Source organism: Halichoerus grypus, chromosome 4, assembly GCF_964656455.1.
Source record: "Halichoerus grypus chromosome 4, mHalGry1.hap1.1, whole genome shotgun sequence".
Classification (NCBI taxonomy): domain Eukaryota; kingdom Metazoa; phylum Chordata; class Mammalia; order Carnivora; family Phocidae; genus Halichoerus; species Halichoerus grypus.
In genome coordinates, this window is record NC_135715.1 from 129249200 (window position 1) to 129273885 (window position 24686).

Consider the following 24686-nt stretch of genomic DNA (forward strand, 5'->3'; position numbering starts at 1 on the left):
GGCTAAAGACCTTATGTTGATCTGGGATATTTGAATTTAAAAATGGGTACCCAACTTTTTACTGGAAAGAAGAGTCACATCAGGATAATGCACTCTCAAATGCTGAGGGAAATAGAGATTTTTTTTTTTTCTAAAAATAAAGTGGGCAATTTCTTAGATTTGTACTTGGAGAAAACACAATGATAAATATTTTGGCAAGGTGTTAGAACTTGTGCATTAGTCTTGTCTTAATGGAAGAGAATCTGATGAAATCATTACATTTAAGCAGAGTAATCTTATAGTAGATGACGCTCTATCTATGTATAAACAGCCAAAAGAGACTTTCAGCCTAGGTTTCATGGTGCATCCCACTTATACACTCTCTAACCAAGGACTATGGGATCATACTCAGGTCTATGTGAATATCCAGCTCAACAAGGCAGGGCACACCAATGGAATTTTTTTTAATCCCAGTCAATCTGAGTTCACAAGGAAGAAATTACAAGGAATAGTTGACATATGTCTTTTCCAAACCATTACACATATTTGACATAGTTTAGACATGTGATTAAGAATATATTTTCAATCTAGTATTTTAGAACTCACTTAGGAAGTCACAAATTATAAATGAATGAATGAATAAACAAATAAACCAATGAAAGCAAGGCAAATGAAAATAGAAAATACGAGGTACATGTCTTTGCTATAAATACAATTATCACCATTGGCTATGAATTTGAGGGAGTATGTCCCACAATAAATGCTATCATTTGGCTGAAAATGATTTTTGCCTATTTTGAAAAGTAGCAGATAGATGGAGGATAAAGAAAAGGTGAGTAAGAAATTTAATGACACAGAGAACATTAGCATGGACGCTATGCAAGGATGACATATAAATTCGCGAAGTGTCCCATATTAAAAAAAAAAAAAGAAATTACTCCATTTATCTATACCTTTGGGGAATGATGAGATGTTTTATGTAAGTGATTGATCACTTAACCTGATGACTACTTTTTTTTTAGTTCACCCACCTCTTTTTCTTAATGTAAACACTTTCTGTGGAATTTTCTAGTTTGTACAATGGATAGAAATTAATGATATACCTTTAGGCATAAGATCTCCAGGTATCCATCAACTCTGATGTAACACAGTAATGTCTGTAAGGGCCTTCGGGGTGTAAAGCCTTAGCATCATATATATAGCCCTGAACTCCACGTTTACAAACCTAGTCTGCCTTTTATTGGTATCTTCCTTCTCAGTCTTCTGTCGTTTCCTTCTGCCATGATTGTTCTAGCTGTTCTACCCTTTCTTGGCCATCCCCATGCCTACCACATTCACATCCTCTCCCATCGGAAAAGAATCCACGGACTTTGTGACAACCATGTAGAGTAGCTATTCTCTTCTTACTTCCTGGTGTGTGTATCCAACTCGAATACCCAAGGCAAATTCTAAAAGCATAGTGGTACCCAGACTAGAAAATCCTTTCTGACTGAAATTATTTTAAATCAAACTGTCACGGTTTTTATTAGGATTTTCCTGTCTACTAATAGGTAAATGTGTCCCATTTGGAGTTTATAGTTCATTTCATTCTACAAGGTGATCCACCAAAACACCAGATATAATTTTACCCATACCTATTTTATTGTGCTCCTCCTGCATTTTACTAGGGAGTTCGAGATAAGTTTTTTTTTTCCTCTTTGCTCTCTTCTGCTAACTCCAAAATTTCCCAGAGGCTAATAAAATCTGAAACTTAATAAGTTCCTAGTTACAGCAACAGCAAAATTTTAGCATAGCTTAAGAGATATGAATAAAACTTCCCAGGCTTTTTTCTCATTAGAATGCTACTCTCCAGATACACAGAATAAGCCTCATGAATGAAGCTATGCTTAACAGTAGAACTGTAACAAAATTTCAGCAAGCAGCTTTTCATTGGAGGCCCTCTAAAGTTGAGCCTTTCACATGGCCCACAGTGTATAAACTATGACCTACAAACATAAGCCTTTCAAACACTAAATACAATGCCCTGTTCCTAGTAGGTACTTTATAAATAGCAGAGCACCATTTCCCTCTCTTTACTCCTTAAAATAACCTTGACCAGTAAACATTTCAACCCCATTTTTCTGAATGGAAATTAAAAATAACAATAACCACTTGGCCCTACTTGGTCAGAATGAAAAAAGGTACGTCTGCCTACCCAGGCTGATTACAGAAGCTTAGCGGTAAAACTATTTCTGAACTGGTCTGTGTTCTTCCAACTTGGAGGCCTCCTTAAGTATCAGCCACCATCCTGCTTCGCAGGACTGTAATTGCTCGAGTTGAGGAAGGGTTGGGTGGTCTGGGCTGTGCACCATGTCATGCACTGCCAAGTCAATCAAACGGCCATCAGGACAGTGTGAGGACAACTGAATGCCTATGTGAGTAATTCTGAGCCTGTAAGCACGGAGTGTACGCACGAGAACAACCCTTAAACGGCCTAAAAAGCATAAACTGCAATATGCTGGACTCCCACAGTCACATTCCAATTCAGTAATGTTTTCAATCAGTATTAATGAAAGGTCCTTTTTTCAGGGGCTCACATGTTATTTTCCTGAAAGGAACAAAACATGCTAGAAGACTATCTTCTAATTCCTATCTTTGTTTCTTTAATATTATTAAATAATAATGTACAGTAAACTCTGATGTCATACTGAGCAATACTTCTGTAAATCTAACATTTTTATTACACTCTCAAGTCACAAATACGGTTATATCACAAATTTACATGTAATGCATAGTCCCCAAAGAAAGAACTCCATTCCCTAAAAAAGTGACAAAGCATTTGGGCATATTTCTGAGCAAGAACATTCAAATCAAAATTATCAACAAGTGGAAAGTGACCGTTTTCAATGAAGAAAACTATAGAAAATAATTGAATCAGTTTACCATTTGTAGCAAAAATAAAATAATCCCTACCTGATGCATTCTGTGATACTTTAGAAACTCTCTAATCATGGCATTTGCAAAAAGAAACATATGTGTATCTAATATTTTTCTTCTGATATACATATAAAGTACAAGAACAATCATGGCAATCAAAAGTTTTATGTAATTTTTATTTTTTTTTATTTTTTTTTTTATTTTTTTAAAGATTTTATTTATTTGACAGAGAGAAAGACAGCCAGAGAGGGAACACAAGCAGGGGGAGTGGGAGAGGGAGAAGCAGGCTTCCCGCCGAGCAGGGAGCCCGATGCGGGGCTCGATCCCAGGACCCTGGGATCCTGACCTGAGCCGAAGGCAGACGCTTAACGACTGAGCCACCCAGGCGCCCCAAAAGTTTTATGTAATTTTTAAATTTGATTTAAGAATGTCCAGTGGAAAGCCACTTTTAAAGCATAATATCACAACAATTAAAACATCTACAGTTCATTAAATTTAAAAATATTCTTTTACTTTCCACCTGAAAGGTCAATAATTAATCCATGTTATTATAATTTATTTTGTAATCTACCTCAATTTAATACTTGCAGGATTAACTTATCTGCAACTTTTCTTTAATATTCTGGGATTCAAAGTTCTTTCTAAAAGGTTTCTGAAAATATTGGTATCTTTCTTCCCCTTGTATAAGAGGAGTTACTTTTTTTGGAAGGGGGGCAGTTGCTTTAAAAAAAAACACATGAAATGTGAGTGGGCATTCAGTTACACACTATTTTAGTTTTAAAATGGGAGGGGATGGTGGTGGGAAATACTCACAAAAAGATACCTGTCATGCAGACTCTTCAATTTGTTCATTTTATGTTTTCTTTCTTTTTTTTCCTCCTTAATGAATGAGAGGAAAATAAATCTTTGACATTCCAAGGAAGTGATTCTGAAGTGTAACCTCCATCAGATCATCTAGAAGATCAACTGTCCAACAACATTATATTAAAGGCAGTAAATAAGGTTGTTCCAAAGACCAGACGAAAGCTGGAGCTTCTGTCAATGGCCATGACTGAAGCTCATCATGGTTTGGACGCTGCAGCGGAAACCTCAAGCCTTATGCCCTGAGCAACAATGAAGATATTGTACAATCAACTAGGATTACAGTGGAGAAAAACAAAGTGCTTTCAGATCATAAAAGAAATGATTATCACGAGGAAAGAGAAGGGACTGTTGGATTTAAAAGGCAACCAGAGAAAAATAAAAACAAAAGTAAATATAAAACATCAGCACCCTACCCCCGAGGATGTTAAAATCACAAAGAATTTCCAAAGGAAATATAATAAGCTCACAGATGAAAAAGCATTTACACAATCCATTTTAGGATGTACACTTTGCTAAATGATCTGCAAAATAAGAAAAAGAAACTGATTCATTGTAGAGGTGCATTATCTGAAGAGTACACAGTGTCCAGAAATTCTGTTGCTTCTTTCATAAGAATCAGTGTGAGGTTTGCATTAGTAAAGATAGTGAAGTCATTTTATAAGAAGGAGGAGGAGGAGGGGGAGAAGGAGGAGGAGGGGGGAAAAGAAAGCTAGAGAACTAGTATCAAGCCAAGAAGCAAAAGGGAGTGTCAGCAATGTTTATTTCCAAATATGGAGAGGACTTATTGCAATATAATAAAGTGCCTCCTTTTTCCTTCAACCAAGATGGAAAGTTAAAAATCTCCAGTATTCCTGAAAAGAGATGGTTTCTGCAAATGATGCACTTTTTAAATACCTTTCAGTAGCTACTGTTGAAATTTGGCTCATGAAAAAGTTGCCAGAGGGGAGGGCAAAATAGGTGAAGAGGAGCCGGAGGTACAGGCTTCCAGTTAGGGAATGAAAAAGTCATGGAGCTCCAAGTCACAGAGTAGGGAATATTGTCAATGGCATTGTAACAGCGCTGTATGGTGACAGATGGGAGCTATACTTGTAGTGAGCATGGAATAGACTTGTCCAACCACTATGTCGGACACCTGAAGCTATTATAACATTGTGTGTCAACTGTTCTTCAGTATAAAAAAAAAGGTAAAAAAAAAAAAGCTGCAGTTACATTTTTCATGAGGCAAATGACACTAGGCACACCAGTTAGTTGTGCAATGTCTTGCCACTGTTGTGTTTCAGGTACACTTGTGTCAAAATTTGTAACAGTGTTTCTTATCCTCTTATGTCCCAATACACCAGATGTCAATGTTATTCTCCTATCAGTAACAGGCATCACTGCAGTAATCATGAATCCTTTCAGAGAAGATGATGTTGAGTGTTAAAACACTTCTCTAGTGGGAAGCTGAGAAGGGGCCACAGCTTTAAATACCTTGTTCAGGAGCTTCTGATAGGACCCCCAGGGGGTGTAAATCTCGTCCCCTTTTGAGAATCACTAATCTTCTCAAAGGTTTATAAACTCCTTTCCCCCTTAAGAATAACTGATCTTTGAATGAAGATAAAGAATTTATAGATTTTTTGGGGCACCTGGGTGGCTCAGTCGTTAAGCGTCTGCCTTCGGCTCAGGTCATGATCCCGGGGTCCTGGGATCGAGCCCCGCATCGGGCTCCCTGCTCGGCGGGAAGCCTGCTTCTCCCTCTCCCACTCCCCCTGCTTGTGTTCCCTCTCTTGCTGTGTCTCTCTCTCTCTGTCAAATAAATAAATAAAATCTTTAAAAAAAAAAAAAAAAAAAAAAAAAAAAAAAAAGAATTTATAGATTTTTTTCTCCATGCCAAGTTAGCAAGCTTCCAAAACATGGTGTATATATGCTGGATTTACCAAGGTCATTCAGTAACCCACATTTGGTAGGGTTTGCACTTTGAGATATATATATATATATATATATATATATATTTTTTTTTTTTTTTTTTTTTTTTTTCCCTTGTAGCAATGAAAGATTTATACCTATCCATCACTTTATTGTGATCACCAGCAGAGGAAAGTTGTCTGGGGTTAAGGGTGTAGACAGGCCGTGGGATAGAATGAAGTTTCACTTTGGCTTATCTGCTCAGCAATTCTTACCAAAGCTAATAAACCATAGATCAAAGTCATATGTTTACAGTAATATTAATGGCAACCTCAGTTTTAAGTAAATTATCTGGGCCTTTCACTCAGATGTGTGGATCTTAGGAAGATGAAGGAGGAGGTCAGACAAGCCTTGGCCGTGACAACATTCACTAGTATGACTAGCAACTGACACAATTAGCTTTAGTAGCCACGTAAGTCTTTAAGTGCTTAATGACTATTTTTCTATCCCAATGACTGAAAAACTATATAAAAAAGTAATCTCCTTATCCATAGGCATTGCATCCCACCAGTGGATTCTGTAGTAGGCTCCGTCTTCCTCTTCAGGATCAAAGCATTCCTTCCCCCAGCTGCCAGGATGTTGGCTGCTGGTGGCTCACAGCTAAGCCCTTTTTTAGGAATTATCCTTGGCCAAAGATTATACCCTTTACTGGAGTGGGGGGAGGGATAGCCTGCGTACAATGCAGGGCCAAGAGGAAGGTGGAGCAAGTGAGGAATGGGCCTTGCCACAAAACTCAGTAATCAAGCGAAATAGTATCTTCATGCGCTATTTTTAAAAATAAAAAATATGAAGAATCCACGATGATCAAATATGACAATTTTAAATAAAGACAGCATCTGTAAGAACTAATTTCTCTTTCGGCCTGAGGCTCCAATATGGGTCCACACAGCACTCCTACTGATCCCATCTTTATTTAATATGGTTCAATATTTTGTTCTTTGTGGATGTTGTATTAATTTAGATTTCTAGAAATAGTGCATTAAAATATTTATCTTGGTTACTGAGTTTTTTGGCACCCCTAAATTTTATCCTTGAGCAGAGCGCCTCCCTTACCTCACCCTAGTCCCAACCCTGGCAGGTGGTACCATTGCTTGGCTCATTTGCCCTATGGAGGGACAATGTTGAAGGACCATCCCAGCAACAGAATCGCTGTGGGACTGGCTGAAGCCTTTCTTGTGACTGCATTGAAGTCCGATTCTGCTTCTCTCATTCCCTTCCCAGTGTTATTCCGAAGAACACCCTTACGGGCAAGTCTCTGTCTCTGTGTGTGTTTCCCCTAAAACGTCCCCATAGAAGAGAGGTGAAAATCAAAACTCAGAGAAGCTGTGGGACTTGCCCAGGTTCTCCGAGCTCCTGAGTGGTGGAGATGACAACCCAGATGTGTCTAACTTGAAGCCTGGGCTACTCTTTGTAACACCCATAGACTAAGACCAGAATTTAGGACTACAGTCAAATAAGCCAAAGGTCAAACCCAGATACCAACAATCCCCATGCATTTACCTGATAGTGAACTGGAAATCAGGCTGATTTCCAGGAAGTAAGCCTCTGCTTATGTCAGACCCTGCAGCATACAGAATAATGCCCGCCCCACCCCGCAACAAAGATATCTACCTCCTAATCCTTAGAACCTAGAAATATGTTAACTGATATGGGAAAATGGATTTTTCATCTGTCATTAAGTTAAGGATCTCGAGATGGGCAGATTATACTGCACTTCCAGGTGGCCCAATATAAGCACAAGGGCCTTTTAGGGAAAGAGTTGTGATGATGGAAGCAGAGGTCAGAGGGGTGTGACCATGAGCCAAAGAATGCGGGCATCATCTAGAATCTGGAAAAGTCAAGGAACAGATTCTCCCCTAGAGCCTCCAAAAGAAACACAGTTCTCCTTGACCTTGATTTTAGCCCCATAAGAGCCATTTGGACTTCTGACCTCCAGCAGTATGAGAAAATACGTTCATGCTCTTTCAAGCCACTCTGTTTGTGGTAATTTGTTACAGCAGCAATACGAAAGGAAAACAGATCCCAAAGGTGGCATCTTTGCCCTCACGTCATGGCCCTGCTCACCACACTCAGAGGTGGAATGAATCCCTAACAGAAATCAGACAGAACCAGCAGTGGAATTTAACAAATGACTTCTCAGTTGTGTTATATAGAAAAAAATTTTTTTTAAAGAACTTGGATATGTGGAAGGATTGATGATCTTGTTCTGGCTCCAGATGGTCATGTTCTCCTAATGACAGATGGAAGTCAGGACAGGCGGGCTCCTCTACATGGAAGAAAGAGAGAAATGATTAATATAAGAAGGCCAGCAAGATCCAAGATCTCTTTAAAGCAAGCTTCTTTCTTTTCAGATTCTTCATTAATTCTCTTTGAATTGTGAATATTATATTCCTAATATTTTACAATGGAACAAACTACTCTTGTTTTTCTTCTCTTTCTTTGCTGCACTTGAAGAGTTTAGAGTTTAAGCTTCTGCACTGAAACAACAACAGACATTTTTGTTGTTCTTGTTGATCAGATTTGGGTTCTGATGTGCCATCAATTTTATTATAAAAAAGCTGAATATTGGGGTGCCTGGGTGGCTCAGTTGGTTACACCTCTGCCTTCAGCTCAGGTCATGGTCCCAGGGTCCTGGGATGGAGCCCTGCATGGGGCTCCCTGCTCAGCGGGGAGCCTACTTCTCCTTCCCCCACTCCCTCTGCTTGTGTTCCCTCTTTCGCTGTGTCTCTATCAAATAAATAAATAAAATCTTAAAAAAAAATTAAAAAGCTAAATATTAAAGAGGTTTTTGTTTGTTTTTTAAGACTCATTAGAAGAAAGGGACAAAATAGTTCAGCTAGAAGCCAAAACAGGAGAATTTGGGGCACCAAGAAAATATCTTGAACAGAAACAGAAAACAGTAGGGCTTCACTACAGGTAGGAAAGGGGTCCTGTCATGGCGACAGACAAGAAGAGAGAGGAAAGTACCAGTACCGTGTGTATGTAAATCAGGGGTGGGACGGGGAGGAAAAGGGGCAAGTGGAGGCGGTTATACCTAAGCACATGGGACCTGGAGCAGCCTCGCAATCAGAGTCTTGCGTCAGGAGTGTCCCCGCGAGATGTAGTACCACCAGCGACCTCACAGGAGCAGTCCTCGCCGGCGAGTGTTAGCTTTCAGCCAAGTGAGCATCTCCTGCCTCTGCAGCCTCCCTTGGCTTTACTAACTTGCCTTCTGCTTCAGCTGAAGATTTCGCTCCATCAGCTAGCATCTTGTTTGCGGCCACCCTGAAGAAATGATGCAGATCCATTTCCTTAAATTTTGCTTGGTTTCTGCCTAACTGGGTCTTACCTCACATTGCTTCAGGACATAATGTGAGCCCAAGAGAGGTGGGCTGGAGTCCTGGAGACTTAATGGGATAGCACAGCAAAAAATCCTTGGGAGCTAAATGGAACCAGCTTAATTTGTTACCCCCTCCCCCAGTATGTCTTTCACATGAGATGGGATAATGTTTAATGGCCTCCTTTTACACGATAATAGATTAACGTGTAAATATAAGGGTCATCCTGCACAGAAGGAATATGCAGGTCAAAGGTCTTGTTATAGATCAACATGGTCTTTGAAATAGCTTACTAATCAGTATGGAGGAGCACTGGTCATTATGGTTGTTTGTCCCCTGCTGTGGAAAAGCATCGGCCTGGACAGTTATGGAGTCACTGAGACTCTCAGCAAGGTAGGCCCCCTGAACTAGTTAGCACTGAAGTGGTGCAGAGCTTGGTAGGTCCTCGGCTGGGTTTTTTAGACATCTGGTAGAAAGCAACCAGATGAAAGAATTATGATTTTGAACAAATAATTTACCATGTTAAAAATTAGTTTATCAGTGAAACTTGAGGACTTCTCCCCATTATTTCACTGAAGTGTGTGCTTTTTTATGTAGATGGTCAGCTATGCTAGTGTCCGAATGACTTTTAAAAAAATATAGTGTATTAAATACTATGGAGGGAGATGCACAAAAAGATCAGAGGGCTGCCTGCCCAGAGCTTTCTGAGCCAAAGAGGGAGACTTGGGTAGCCTGTTTCACTGGGCGGCCTCTCTCGTGGCCAGAATGGGAGAGAGATGGGACCAAGGGGCTGTATGTCCGTCCCTGCATGTGGCTAAATGTGGACCACGGGAGCAGGGAAATGTCCCTGAGAAATGGAGAAGAGCACGTCTGCTCTGTTTGACGTTCTCTTGCCTGGCGCAGAAGATGTGTTCAGTGAGCATTTGTTGAATGTCTTGAATTAGTAAACAGCTGGATGGAAGGATGAATACAGACATGCAGAAAACAGCAGAGGAAAAGGGGTAGAGTCCTGCCCACATTCCAATTCGTGGTTCCAGTTCCTTCCCACCTCCTAGCTCCAGTGCTGACCTTCATAGCCCTCCATGAGGTCCTAAGAACCTCATGTGTAACTTGGGCCATTCTGTGTTGGTTTCTGTTACTTGCAAATTGTAATCACTAATGATAATGGGGAGTTTGGAGTCTCCTTTGAGACAAACATAAAAAAAAAATCTGTAAGACTTATTCTCCTTATATATGTGTATATTTATATGAGTGTATGTGTGTGCATGTGTATGTATATATAGTATCATGTACATATATAGAGCTCCAAATGAGCTGGATCAATTAATCAGTGTCCCTGAGCTCTCTTCCTTATATGTAAAATGAAGGGATTAGACTAAATGATCTGAATTTTTAAGAGGTAATGCTTTCTAGGAATTATGCCAATGATTTGTATAGAAGATATAATGTTGCCAGAAAACAGTGCCCAAGAGAGGCACTTGGGAAATTCTTACACTTTCCATGTTGTGTCGTTGCTGAAAACAGTTTGGCGGCTCTTTTGGAAGTGCATTCAGAGGTGGTCGCCCACTATTTGAACTCCCTCCACTGAGGCAGAGCTCCAGTTTGATGAAAGGGTGACTGAGGGTGTTGGCAACACCAGTTTGGGCAGAAAGCAAAATCTGGCTGTACAATAGCAGTTTGCCCATGACCTGGCCCTGGAGGCAGACCCCAGGGCGAGCCGTGTCATAGGGATGGAGTATCCGTGACAATGACAAACCAAATTGGAATGTCTGGAGGCGGGAAGGGGGAAAACCTGCAGGCGTCACTCACACGTGGCTGCCCTCTTTCCGGCTGGGACCTCGGGATCCCTCTCACGTTGAGCACAATGCTGGGCCCGTACTGTGTGTTCAATAAGTGCCGGGTGATTGACGGAGCCAGATTCATAGCGACAGCCAGGTAGCTTTACATAGATTTTCTTATTTCACACTGTCAACAGTCTCCTTTTTAGGCCCATTTCAAATGTTAGGAAAGAGACGTCAGGGACTTAAGCAACTTGTCCCAAATCCCACCACTGGCAAGCGGCAGAGGACTGAAGCCAGGCTGTCTGACTCCAGAGCCCACTATGGTCTCCTGCCTCCCCCTTCTCAGCCATAATTGGAGGCAAGCGAGAATGGCACAAGGCATTTTACCCTCTACCTGATTTAACTAGCAATCATGAAGACTCTCCATTAAATAATATTGATCTGAGCCATAATGTTCTCCTGAATAGCATCGTCTGCCTAGAAAATAAAGTTAGGGGATCATAAATGGTTCCAAACATTGTCCATCAATATTTTCACAATGTGAAAATAACATGCATTTCTAGCTGTTATTTTTACTTTTTATTTTCTGAATGTCTGAAAGGGCAGCGTATCTTCTAGAATACTCTTCTCTACGTGTCTCTGCTGCCCATGTGGGCTTACACTGGCATTGCATTATCGTCCCCTCCTTCTCTTATGTGCCTTCAGTTAGGGCAATTCTGCCACCCACTGAAGTTCAGTTCTAAAAAGCAAATAGCTTTGGCAAAACAGCAGAGGGGTTAGTTATTTTTTTTCAAGTTAGTGTGGAGAAAAGGGAATAGAACAGGTTCTTCCCAGCTGCCTGATTTCTAGTCAGCAAGCTGCATGAATCCCTGGTTGAACACATTTCAGCCATCCTGTGCCTAAGGAGAAAACCACCACTCTTGCCTGCGTCGCTATGGTAACTGATGCTCAGCAGGCAGTTGCAGTTTCATTTAACATAACTGGCTTTTAGAACTTGAGGGGAAAGTATGCTTTCATGTAAGAGAAAGGGAAAGGCGAGTGGTTTAATTAACGTGTCTCGATTTAACATAGGGATACAGGTCACTTCCACTGTTTGACCATAGCGTGTGTAGCTCTGTTTTGTATCTGTACCAGATCTAAGGCATCAAAGGATGGAACACTGCTCTCATCATGTGTGAAGTGTACAAAGTGGGCAGAAAAGCAGAGACGGGTTGTGTTGGACCCTTTGCGAAAGGTTTTTCACTTTATAAAACCATCTCGGCTTGAGAGTGTATAGAAGAATTGCTTCCTCTTCTCGCATCCACAAAGGAGGCCTGAGAGATGGGTTGCTAGGCAACCTCACACCGAAGACTGGGGCTCTTTGAAATTAACATAGCTGACCTCCCCGTCAGCTCTGCAGCTCTGCTATTCAAAACCATTTTGTGAGGCCGTAGGACGCAATAAAATAGCTATAAAATGTAAATACAAAAATAAAGACTAAGGGAAATACATCTAACTTTTTCCAGCAAAGACCAGGATTCTCTCAATGAAAAAGGCAACAGTATGAAAGGGCAGGTTGAGGGGAAAATGGTGTTAGTGGCTATAAATCTAGAAACTTGTATTTTGAATAATCTAGGAAGCAAAATCTCCTATGTTTTTAGAGATGTTTATAACTGCCACATAAACTATCATAGCAAAGGGTCTGAAAATACGTGAGGGCAAACAGAAATCAGTTTATGATAATAAGATCTGCTACATATTTTTAACAAAACACTCAACTCTCAGTCCTCAGAACGTGATGTTTTGCTTAAGCTCCAGAGTCTCCTATTCTCCTTCCTGCCACTACATCATTAATATGACACTGGTTAGTGTGGGAAGGGATGGCATTTATTTTCCAAGTAGATGAATATTTGGAGGGAGATTGCAAAGCTGGTTTATGAAGCAAAGCATACACTCTTGTCAGCAATAAATTATTTAGTTTGATTTTTAAAATACCTCATACCACTGCAAAATGCTTATGGCAACACTTTAAGATAGGTTGTTAAATTTATCAACATTAAAATCAATCAAAATTGGTGGTGCTGAGGAAGGTGGGGGACAGCAAACAAATCTTGAGGTCTTTAGTAGGTTTGTTTTTTGTCACGAGTGTTGGGTGAAGCAATTCTGAAACTATTTTAGATGGATTATAGGATTGAAGAAATGAACAAATATGTTGAGGTTGTTGGGACTCAAGGTCTCACTGTGGAATAAGGGAGGTACAAATGAAGACTGGGGGAAAGCAAGAAAGAACCCAAGATGATAAATCGGAATTGGAGAAATGGATGTAGTTTTGTGATTTCTAAAATATGTGTGTGTGTATTTATTTGTGCATTCATGTGTATGTGCACACATATATGTGTATACATGTGTACGTGTGCATATGCATGCATGTTTTTTATTTGCTCAAAGTGTTTACATTTCTTTTTAGAAGATTTATTTATTTGAGAAAGAGAGAGAGAGTGAGCAAGGGGAGGGGCAGAGGGAGAGGGAGAGAATCTCAAACAGACTCCCCGCTGAGTGCAGAACCTGACACAGGGCTCTATCTCATGACCGTGAGATCGTGACCTGAGCTGAAACCAGGAGTCAGACACTTAACCGACTGAGCCCCCAAGGCGCCCCTGCTCAGAGTGTTTAGAAACAATTCACCCTAGTAGCAGTGAGCACTTTAGCAGTAAGATCTTGATCTCTAACACCATCCCCTCACTAAAGGGAACCAGGGCTCCTTGGAGAAACTGCTGACTGCAGGGCTGGGGAAGGACAATTAGAAGTTCAACCTAAGACATTTTGTTATACTAGAAAGTAGGGAAGTGCTCAAAAAGGAAAAAAAAAAATGATGGGGGCATGTCCCAAGGCCAGAGGAGCCAGCTTAATGCAGGTCCCGCTGGCCAAATCTGAAACAATTCAAGCACCAAAATAAGGACATTAGTGACTTATGAGTCATTGGGGGGGAATAAAAAGAATTCATGAATCCATAAATAACAGATTAATTCATAAAAAGTAAAAAATAATAAGTAAGAAAGGGAGGGGCTCTTGCTTACAGTAAAATGCTGAGGGCTGACTGGTTGGTACATGTGGAGAATGTGCTGATGACAGACGGGACTGTCTTTTATAACCATCATGGTAAAGAAGAGATCAGGAAAGAATCATGCTAACCTAGGGAATATTTTTGAAGAAGAGTAGACTATTTGTATGATCTAAAAGTATCTCCTCACAGATTGGTTACTAGTTACAAGGGAAAACACTAACAACTCCAGAGTGGGAAAATTTGACTGGGTAATCAAAATTAATGTCATCAACCAGGACAGATGGACACTGTGTGCTTCCAGAGGATACCCTAAGGACAAGGCATTACTTATACAGGATTATGGCCAGGTGTGCTCAGTGTAAATCTAACCGTGAAGAGCTATCAGACTATCCCCAAATGAGGAACAACTCTACAATAAAGAAAAGGGCTGGATGACTGTATCCTTCAGACATGGCTGTGTTACAAAAGACAGAGAAAGGTTGTGGGAATTGCCCCAGCTTTAAACAAGACTAAAGAGGCATGACAAGCAATGCAGTCCCCGATCCCAGAGTGGAACCAGATTGGAGGAAAAGGATGCTATGGGATAGAGGACATTATGGCACCAACTGGAAGTAGAGTGGGAGATTAAAATTCCTGTGTCGATGTTAAATTTACTCAAGCTCACGACTGTACTGTGATTGGAGAAGGATTTCCATTTGGGAAATACACAAGAAAGTACTTAGGAGAACAGGGGCATGTATAATATATGCAACTTACTCTCAAAATGCTCAGAAAAAATTCTATGTATGGGTATGAGTATCTAAGTGTGTATGCATCAACGTATACAGAAACATACGTAACCACACAGAGAAGGCACACAGGATGGAGCCTTGAGGTAAGACAGTGGCAATATTTTTATATCTGAGTAAATGGCAGGTGGGTAGTCTTTGTACTCTTCTTATTCATGCAACTTCTGTAAGTCTGAAAAGATTTCCAAATGAAAAGTTAAAGTCAACCAAAAAAGAAAAAAAAATTCTATTTTTGTGAAAATAAAAACAATTTGTACTGGAACTAAAATAATGAATATTTGACATTTTAAGAAATCTATGAAAACAACAATAACAAAAGCGTACAAAAAGATCCGACACTATAACTTAAGAGTTATGTGTTTAGCACAGAGAAGTGCTAGCAGGATCCAGACACACCCTGTTTGTAACATTTCTTCCTCTTGCCTCTTTGTGGGGCATATGTTCAATCATTTTAACTTTGCTCTCGGGTGTTCTCAAAATCCTGGACTTTCCCAATTCCTCAATTCCCCTCCAAATGTCCTCTGCAATTTGTGACTTAAGTCAATGTGAAAAATCGGTCAGACGTTTTTCAAGAAATTATATGTCGGGAGAAGTTTTTATTCATTAACTAAAGCAATTTCAAGTATTTAACTTAAAGTGTTTGAAAAGAGCATTTATATAACTGCTTAGCATTTTAGCACATTTTTTTTCCTTCCAAGTTTTTAAACTTAGTTTTTCAAAGAAAGTTTAATCTCTAACTGGGGAGCAGAACCTCTTACCCTGGCTCATTAAAAGTGAGCATACTACTACTTCCCAGCTCTGTTAGTGACTTAAAAAAAAAATTTTTTTTTTAAACTTCTTACATCATTTACCCATTAAAAATAAAAGTAGCCTGCCTTTGGCGGAAACTGAAATAGTAATTACCTTCTTAAAATACCCTTATTTTTTTTTTTTAAACAGAGTTTCTTTTACGTTGCCAAAACAATTTGTTTGAAGAAAGATAAAAATAACATGCACACTATTTGAAAACAGTTTGGTTTAAAGATTGCCATAGCTTCTAAGGTTATACCACTCGGAAGGAAGACATTTAGAACCTGCTCATTACTCAGCTTTCATTTATGGGATCATATTGCTTTTGTGGGCATGGTGCCAGATTCATTTATGTGCACTGTAAGGCAGATTGTAGAGTGAAGCATTTTTCTAGAAAACATCTGGTTCTTAAGAAGAGTATTAAAAGGTGGGTAGCACTTTTTTCCGCCCATAACTATGATTTATTATGTTACAGTAACCCCCCTCTAATCTGGCAGGCAGACTTCCAGCAACCACCACCAGGAACCTGGAAGTAAGTGAAAAATACTTCAGAGCCCAAGGAAAACAGAGGCCCCCAAATTCCATGCATATGAAGCAGTGGTACTGCATTTAGGTCAAAGTCCATTTTATTTATTACAAAATTATTGGAGCCAATTAGCATAAGGGCTCCCGAGGCCACCTTTATCTGTCAGACCTCTTTTCTGCAGTTTTTTGGTTCTGATATTCTCCTTACAAAAATCACACATCCCTGCAAACTCTAATTCTTCTAAACGCCCCCAGACCCTCACCCTTTTCCTACTCCAGTTTTCCCCTCTTCTCTTTCTTGTATCTTCAATATCTGTTGGCTTTAAATATTCCAAGATGCTCAAGTAGCTCCGATCTTAGAAACCAGAGAAACGAAGCAAGACACTGGTCCCGTCACAGGACTCTGCAGCCAGCATGCCCCCCAAGCCCTTACCCTCAGCTCTGTATCTGAACATTTCCTAGGCTGTCTGCTGTCCGTAACGCCTCACCTTCCATTCACAGGGCTGTTACTAACCTACAAGGAATCTTTGTTCAGATTAGAAGAGGGGGCCCTCTTCCTCCAAGGGGGGGGAGGTTCAGGACACAAAACTGAACAACCACACTGTGGCCCTGTGTGAGTTCAGTTATTTCCACTGGCTTCTTATTGAATTTGGTAGGATCATCACTAGAACTTTATTAGAATATGAGCTAAAACTGCAGAGAACTGGCTTTGCTCTCAATTTTTCTGCAGTTGCGAGACTGTGCTCTTTACCCATTTTGATGAGAGAAACTTCTAGCCTCTTTAGTAATCCCATGTTCTCCTATTATCATGGCTATTACCACCCCTGTTAACATTTCCCGCAGTCTTTTTTTATCTTCTACATCCTGAATCTTTTCCTCTGACAAGTGAAATAAACCAGATTACATTTTGCATAAACAATTAGTAGTAAAGCGTGGGTGTTAAGAGTTGAAAGAATGTTAGCTTTTGTTTAGTTTTTCCTACTCATCTTTGCTCAGCTAAAGAACTTTAAACAGTCAGCAAGAAGCAAGTTTGAGAACGTTATTCTCTAAAAAAAAAAACCACAAATTTTTTTAGTGTATATGTTCATTGCAGCTAACTTGTAAAATAAATACATTTCTGATTATTTTGGCACTCAGATATAATGAGTTAAAATTTGGGTTAATTTCTTTAAAAAAAAAAAAGATTTATTTATTTGAGAGAGAGCATGAGTCGGGCAGGTGGGGGGGTGGAGGGAGAGTTCGGAGAAGCAGAGTCCCCGCTAAGCAGGGAGCCTGATGCGGGACTCGATCCCAGGACCCTGGGATGATGACCTGAGCCGAAGGCAGACGCTTAACTGACTGAGCCACCTAAGCGCCTCCCAAAAATTGGGTTAGTTTCCTCTGGTTTTGTATGTATTTATATCCATGCATCTATTTTTTTCCAAGTTAATATTTTATATGGAGTTATGTTTCCTGCTATTTCGCTTATTATTTTTTGAGAACTTTAGCAGTTAAAAATCTTTGAGAAGTTTTAAAAAACACATAAAAACATCTTTGAAAATAGTTTTGATGACTACATAGTATTCCATTATTGGGTAAACTTTAATATATTTGACCACTTCCTTTATGTTGAGTGTTTTGCTAACAAAAACAACAACAACAAACCCAAAAAACAAAAAATAAGCTTTTTGCTGTTACATTTTTTTTAACTGAAAAATTTTGAGAAATTTCTGAATATCTCCCATGAAAAACTTTCCTAAGTGCGATTACTCAAAGGACAAGCTCTTAATTCATGCTGCCGAATGCCCTTCAGGAAGGCTGACTACACTGTGCCAGCAGAGTATGAACATGTTAGCTTCCTTGCACCTTTGCCAGTCTTTCGTGTATTACTTCATCAGCGCTAGCAGTGCTATATAATCCTATTATAAGGCTAGTCACTTGTCTCCAGTCCCAAACTAAAAGTTTCTGTCAGTCTTAATTGGTCATTTGGTTTCCACAGCGACTCTACTACTCTAGTAGGGACTAGATGTACCCTAATGCAAGGTTCAACGTAGCTTCCTCAGCTGTGCATGCGGAAAACCCTTCCAGAACTGCTCTAGGTTCTTGACTTCTAGGGAAGAAAGCTATTTCTTCTTGGGACCCAGTTCATCATACTAGCTGGCTTAAGGTCAAAGTGCATTAAACTTGTAACTGCTTCCTCACCATGAGGGGATGGTATTCTGATCCGAGGTTGATAGAAGATTCTTTCATGTTGTGCTCCTCTGCTCTCTGTCCTTAGCGCAGCCCCCAAACTCTCATTTCACCTGATTCCTTCAACTAGCAGTTTGAGTTCCCGCTTTCCTCGATACGTGATCTTGGGTAGGTCACGTAAGGCCTGGTCATAAACCACGCCTCAGTGAACAAGAAGACATCAGAGACTGGTTAAGCGCTAAACAGTTTAAAAAGGGTGATAAGATACAGCATGACAGGATGGCTGCTTTAGACTTTGGGCCCGGACGTGGACATGGCCTCTGATGAGGTGACAATAAACTGACACCTGAAAGAAAGAAAGAATAAGCCTAGAGCAGGAAGCTCGGAGACAGGAAGCAGGGTAAGGGAGAGGAGAGCAGGGAGAGAACCCCAGGTTAGAGGAGGCTAGAGCAAAGGCAGAGATGGATGAAAAGAGATTATGCATGTAAAGAGTACAGCACAGTGTTTGGTGTGGGGAGGGGAGAGGACAGAGGGGAAAAAAGAAGGAGTAGGGTGGGGAGGAGGGCAAGCATGAATGAGAACCCTGAATCCCGTTCGGCTGAGCAGTCTTGGGGAACTCACTTGTCCTTTTTATCTCACCCTGGACTTCATTTTTTTCTTCTGTGAAGGTTTTTCTCAGTTGCAGTTACTACTTGGCCCTGTTCCACTCATAAGAAATAAGTAGAGCCACTGTTCATTAAGAGCCTAAGTGAGTCAGGTTCATTACGCGTTTTATGTATGTTTTCTCATTTAATCCTCACAACGACCTGAGGCAGATTATCCTTATATGCTTCTTTATGGATGAGAAAACAGAAGCTCAGAGAACCTACATAACTTGAGAAAGATTAAACACCTAGTAAGTGGTAGAGCCCAGCTGAAACCCAGGCTGGTCTGATTTCAAATCCATGTACTTAACTGCCGCACTACACTACTCCTCAGCTAGACTTCCTTTCGGTAATTTCACGTTTGTAAGAGCTGTTCACTCCACTCAGTTCATCTTGTTCCTCATTACTTGACTAGCTCTGTGATAGAACACTTAGTTTCTTCTGCTAGCCAGATGTAGACAAGAGAATTTTTTCTTATAGACACAATCCCTCTTACTGATGCAAAATGTCTTAATATAGGAAACAGGGCGTGAGCTTTGAAGTTGTCTGGGTCAGTATGGCATCCAGATTCTGACACTTTTTCTGTGACCTTGGGCAAATCATTTAGTTTGAAACTCCATCGTCCTCATCTGAAAAATAAGGGTATTATTTCTCTGGGAAGCTGAGTGTGAATTAGAAGACATAATGTAAGTAAAGTTCTTAGAATAGTACCTCACAAATGGCAGGTGCAAAATATTAAGTGGTTGCTAAAGAAACAAAAACAAACTCCCCATTTTACAGACAGGAAGACTGATTTGGAAGTGTCTTGCTGGGAGAAAAGATGTTCTACTTTCTCTATCCAATTTCCAGGACTCTAGCATTCCATGATGCAAATTCACTGGAACTACTTAAGGTACTCTGTTATATAATATCCTTAACAACGTCCATTCAGGCTGAATTACAAAGAAAGAGCTAATCTGCCGCAGTTCCAGAATCACACATTCTAGGGTTCTGGTGATCAACTGTAATAAGACACATGAAAGTGTTCTAACAGATATGAAATGCTTCATAAATGCTCTTAAATATTTTCATGAAATGCCATAAATAAGGTAGGTGAAAAAGAAGAATGATGAGAATTTTATGACGTATAACTGGAATTAGAAGGACTTTGGAAAATTGCAGAAGTAGTCAAAAACAAGAGAATATAGCTCAAAAAAAATAAACATAGGACACTTACAAGCAACAAGCGACTTAAAAATACTCTGCATTTATTGGAAATGCAAATGAAAGAGTAGACCCTATTTATGGTATTTTTAAAGACAACTGAAAAAGATGTAGACAACAAGTCAGAAATAATGCTAAACACTGAGTTGATTAAGATTAGGTTAAATTTAACCTGAGAGGCTGAGAGCCGCTATGCCAGAGGGTGGCAGGCACGGTAGGGGAAGCAGCTGTTTTCACAGGGTGTGCCTGGGAGTCCCTGCTGACCAAAACTGTCCTGTCACCCTTCCCGGCCAGATGTTACCGTGTCTCAAGTGCCATCAAGAGATCTAGTCTTTGGGCTAAGGTGAATTATTGCTCTGAGAGTTTACCTATTTCAACTGATTTCACATCCAGATTATTTCTTAAGATCACATTGGCATCGAAAGCAGAAAGAATGAGTTCAACAAAGGGAATGGAAGCTCCCATTCTTTACACTTTTCCAAAAAGATTTTTCTAGGAATGTCACATATTCCAACTACTCATTAACAGTGCAAATTGTTTAGGGGAGCTTACCCTGATTTTGCAAAACTTACCATGTCTTTTGAGTTCCAACAGCAATACAAACCATACATTTATAAAGTTTTTATTAAAATATACTTTTTCTTTTCATACATTATTTACAAGAACATTTTCTCAAACCTTTGAAACAACAGAGAATGTTACAAAAAATTTTAACAAAGAACAAAAGCATTTTGAATGTATTTCCTGAAATAAACAACTAATATTCCTTAGAAAAGATATAGGATACTTAATTACCTCGTATTTAACAAAATATTCTTTATAGAAATGGGTTATAATCTTTACCACAGAGACACTAAATCTGCTCCTAATCAAGAAAGCCAATCAAATAAACCAGCTCCCACTGACCTTCTCCATCAGAAACCCAGCCATTTGACATAGCATTTCTCCTTATATACAATAGCAGCCTCTGCTGGAGAAAGAAAAGTATGCTTCTGTTACAAAGTTTTAGCTCAAACCTATTCTGAACTATAAGAACTGAGGCCTGTCATTTCCTGCATAACCAACAAACTGAATTAAAACACTTTTCAAGGCCTCAAAGATATACGGGCCTTATCAAGTATATCCTTCCTGATTTTTGGATAAGTTGGATGTGCTTCAAGAACCTGCAAAAACAAAAAAACAAAAAACAAAACTAAAGCATGAGAACTTGTAAATGATTACTGAGAACTGGAGAGCTACAAAACTTGCTAGAAATGAGCATTACAGTTGAGATTTCATTGTATTAATACTACAAATATAACAACCCTTCTTAAAGGTGACAGCTGAAATGTGACATAACTCATAGTAATAGTAATTAGATGACAACAATAGAATACAAATACATGTGGGAAATACAACAAATATACTTACTTCCTTAATAGATCAGTTGCAAAAAAACAAGTATGTATCAATGATTTTAAGTATTTAGAAAATTTGGGCTATTCATATGATATTTAAAAAACCCTTACAGAGTTATTTTTGACCAGGAGCACACATCAGATTTACCTGGAGGGATTTTGAAACATATAAATTTCCAGGTCTACTGAGTCTAGGAGTGGGGAGATAGTCATTTTTAAAAGAATTCCACAAATGATTCTAATGTATAACTTACATTAATGCACAACCTTAACCTTAATGTGAAATACTGCCTTACAGAGTTCAGTAATCAATAGCAATCACTGAAGCCACGTATTTGCTATAATGATGCTGAGACAGCGATCTGGGGTAGGAGACATTACATAATTCTTTTCTAAGGAGCTTTTCTTGGAGCTCCTAACAATGTTGAATATAATGCCTTATCTGGAACAATGGGGCTATGCCTTATATATCAGCGAGACAATGTATATATAAAGAAGCTGCCAATTCTAGGGGCGCCTGGGTGGCTCAGTCGTTAAGCGTCTGCCTTCGGCTCAGGTCATGGATCCCAGGGTCCTGGGATCGAGCCCTGCGTCGGGCTCCCTGCTCTGCAGGAAGCCTGCTTCTCCCTCTCCCACTCCCCCTGCTTGTGTTCCCTCTCTCACTGTGTCTCTCTCTGTCAAATAAATAAAATCTTTAAAAAACAAAACAAAACAATGTATATATAAAGAAGCTGCAAATTCTAAAAGTGTAACTTAAGTATTTGTCATTTTAGTAAGGGATCGTTTAGTTAGGGATCAATTACAGAAATGTAATCGAATGACTTCTAAATAACAGAAATACCTCTTATCTCTAATTTATAAATCTGAATTCTCTACTAACCAGACTTGGACACGTTCACAAGAACTTCATTCAGAACAATGGCTTGGAGAATCAGTAGTTTTATTTCACATGCTTCTCCTCTAGCCTCTGTCTTTCACTTGATAGAAACATTTTATTATTGGAGCCCCAATTAAAAACATGTTTAAGGAAACTTGATCATTTTCTAAACTTGGAAAGGTGGTAATCTCTCTCAGATGTATCTGATGAGTCATTTAACCAAAACACAACATCCTCTACCTCTATTCATGTACATCTTGAGATGAACTAAAAGTAGGAAATCGTGCAGCTGAAAAGTTTTAAGACATCTAAATTGAAGTGTTACCTGGTGACATATGTCAATGGCATCCACATATCTTTTTGCTTTTAAGTAATTAAACGCCAGTTTGTATCCTGTTAAGACAAAAAAAAAAAAAAGCAAGCCATAATGATGTAGTACTATTTACAGAGCACACGGCTAGCATCACCTTTTTTGCCTCCTCCTTTGTTTGCTTACTCATGGGAGAAGTCTAAAAGAAGGCTGGTGAGCACACGAGAAGAGAGAGGTGATGGGATGACGGGAGGGAGAACAGGTACGACAGAAAATGGAGCTGGAAAGAGGCCTGCAGTGAGAAGACTGCCATCCTGCAAGACGGCTTTTGTAACTTACTAACAAAGTCCCATTTATGTCAGGTTATAGTGCAGACTCACCACCGGACAGTGAACGATAGCACAGCTGTCCATTTAGACAGCACAGATTTGTTTCGCCCTTAACATGTCAGGGACACTGTTCCTACAGGCAGGAGGTCTGCAGTCTATAGGAAATAGTGTAGGTTATTTCAATAATCACGCAAGTAAGTTACCACTTTCCAAAGTGAGATAAATGGTATGAAAGCAAGGTACGGGCCAAGAGCCCTAGAGCAGGAAACCTGGATAGGGAGGGGGCGGGTGTCAGCAACGCTTGCAGTCAGAGGGAGGAGGCCTGCACTGAGGCGCGAACACTCTTAGGCAGAGGAAGCTGCTCTCATAACAGGCAGTGGTGGGAGCCGCAGGAATGGACAGACCAGAGTACAACGTGACAGGGCAGAGCAGTTAGGACAGCCGCCCAGAAGAGGGTAGAGCAGTCGTCAGACATTCCACATCAACCGTAAGTAACAACTATCGCAAGTACTGAGACTAAAGTGCCAGGGTTCAAATACATTTAAAATAAGGTTTTAAGACAGTCTTAAAGGACTGCTGTTTTTCCATAAGAACGCTATGAGAGTTAGCAAACAGAAGGAGATAAGAAAGTAACGGTGGCATTGTACCCCACAAATGCGAAGTGATATACCATGGTGTAAAATAATATGTAAAATTCATAAATTTGGTATTTCACTTTACGTCTTACAAATATAAATTAGGTACATTTGAATGCTGCTCCTGGGCCCTAATAAAAGTACCAAAGCATTTTTTTTTTTTAATTTCAAACAAATATTTGAAAAGAATTACTGGCTAATGTAATCATAAGGTAGTGAACAGTAAGAGAGAGGAATTATCTAAAATTCATAATATTTGATATAAACACACATAAACATACATGCCTATAAAACTGTCAATGATGAAAACAGTAAGTTTCAGAGAGTTAAACTTGATATCATTACCAAGGAAATGTAAAACAGGCTAAAAATAAAGTCGGTGACATTTAAAAAGGAAAACAATTTAAGATGTCATGCCATGTCAATCATACTTTACATGGAAACTAGAGCCAAAAAGCCTGGATTTCAGTTTTGGTTTCTGGCTTCCTGACTAGCTTGGAGACCTGAGCAAGTCAGGTGAGCTGTCAATTTCAAGTTTCCTCATCAGAACCCCACCCCCAACTCCTAGTGTGGTTTTAAGATCAAATGAAATACTTGTGAAATGCTTTTAAAAGTTTTAGAGTGCCACACATATATTAGCAATTTAGTCAATTACTAAATTGGAAGCACAAAGTTTTAATGTTGGAAGAAACTTGACAGATCACCTTGCCCAAAAAATCTGAGAGAGGAAATAAAGGGCCAGAAATGGCGAAGAAAATGTGCACTGCTGCCACATTACACCTGTCAAGCTTATAAAAATTCAACACTATGTAATCAGGGGGGGAAAAGGTAGCAGGGGAGGGGAGTGGAGAGAGGAACATGAACACTGTGAACAGTCTAGTTAGTGGTGCCCTGTGCCCTGAGAATGGGTGCAGAGGGGCAGACATAGATGTGTTTTCTTCCTGGCTCTCCGTTCCTGGTGCTTCTCACAGTGATAGCACTCAAGCCTGAATCTTACGGAAAGAACAAGACCATAATTTGAAGGATTTCCTGACAACTGAAAAAGTGAAATGCACTGTTAACTTGGCCAGGCAACTGCGGGTGTTAGATGTAATGACCACCTTAAGGAAGAAACTAAAGAATGAATTAAGAGCCTCAGAGAAAACTTACCAATGAGAAGTCGGGGAAATTGATAAA

At 39.7% G+C, this 24686-nt stretch overlaps 1 protein-coding gene and 1 pseudogene across 4 annotated transcripts in view; one reads left to right on the forward strand and one right to left on the reverse strand.

The window, feature by feature from the left end:
• Positions 1–812: 812 nt before the first annotated feature.
• On the forward strand, positions 813–899 carry LOC118534514 (U6 spliceosomal RNA; annotated as a pseudogene).
• A 13814-nt stretch (positions 900–14713) lies between these two features.
• The window catches only part of TTC21B (tetratricopeptide repeat domain 21B), an 81602-nt gene continuing 71629 nt past the window's right edge, over positions 14714–24686 (reverse strand). For 2 of the 4 annotated variants that reach the window (XR_013447197.1, XR_013447196.1), the window contains one exon: positions 22616–22629. Coding sequence is in view for 2 of the 4 variants with exons in the window: in XM_036090415.2 (XP_035946308.1) it covers positions 21048–21125; positions 22562–22629 (146 nt within the window). In the remaining 2 variants the exon portion in view is untranslated. Of the gene's footprint in view, positions 14805–19989; positions 21126–22561; positions 22630–24686 lie in introns of those variants that run through there. The other 2 variants (XM_078070928.1, XM_036090415.2) reach the window with 2 other exon arrangements.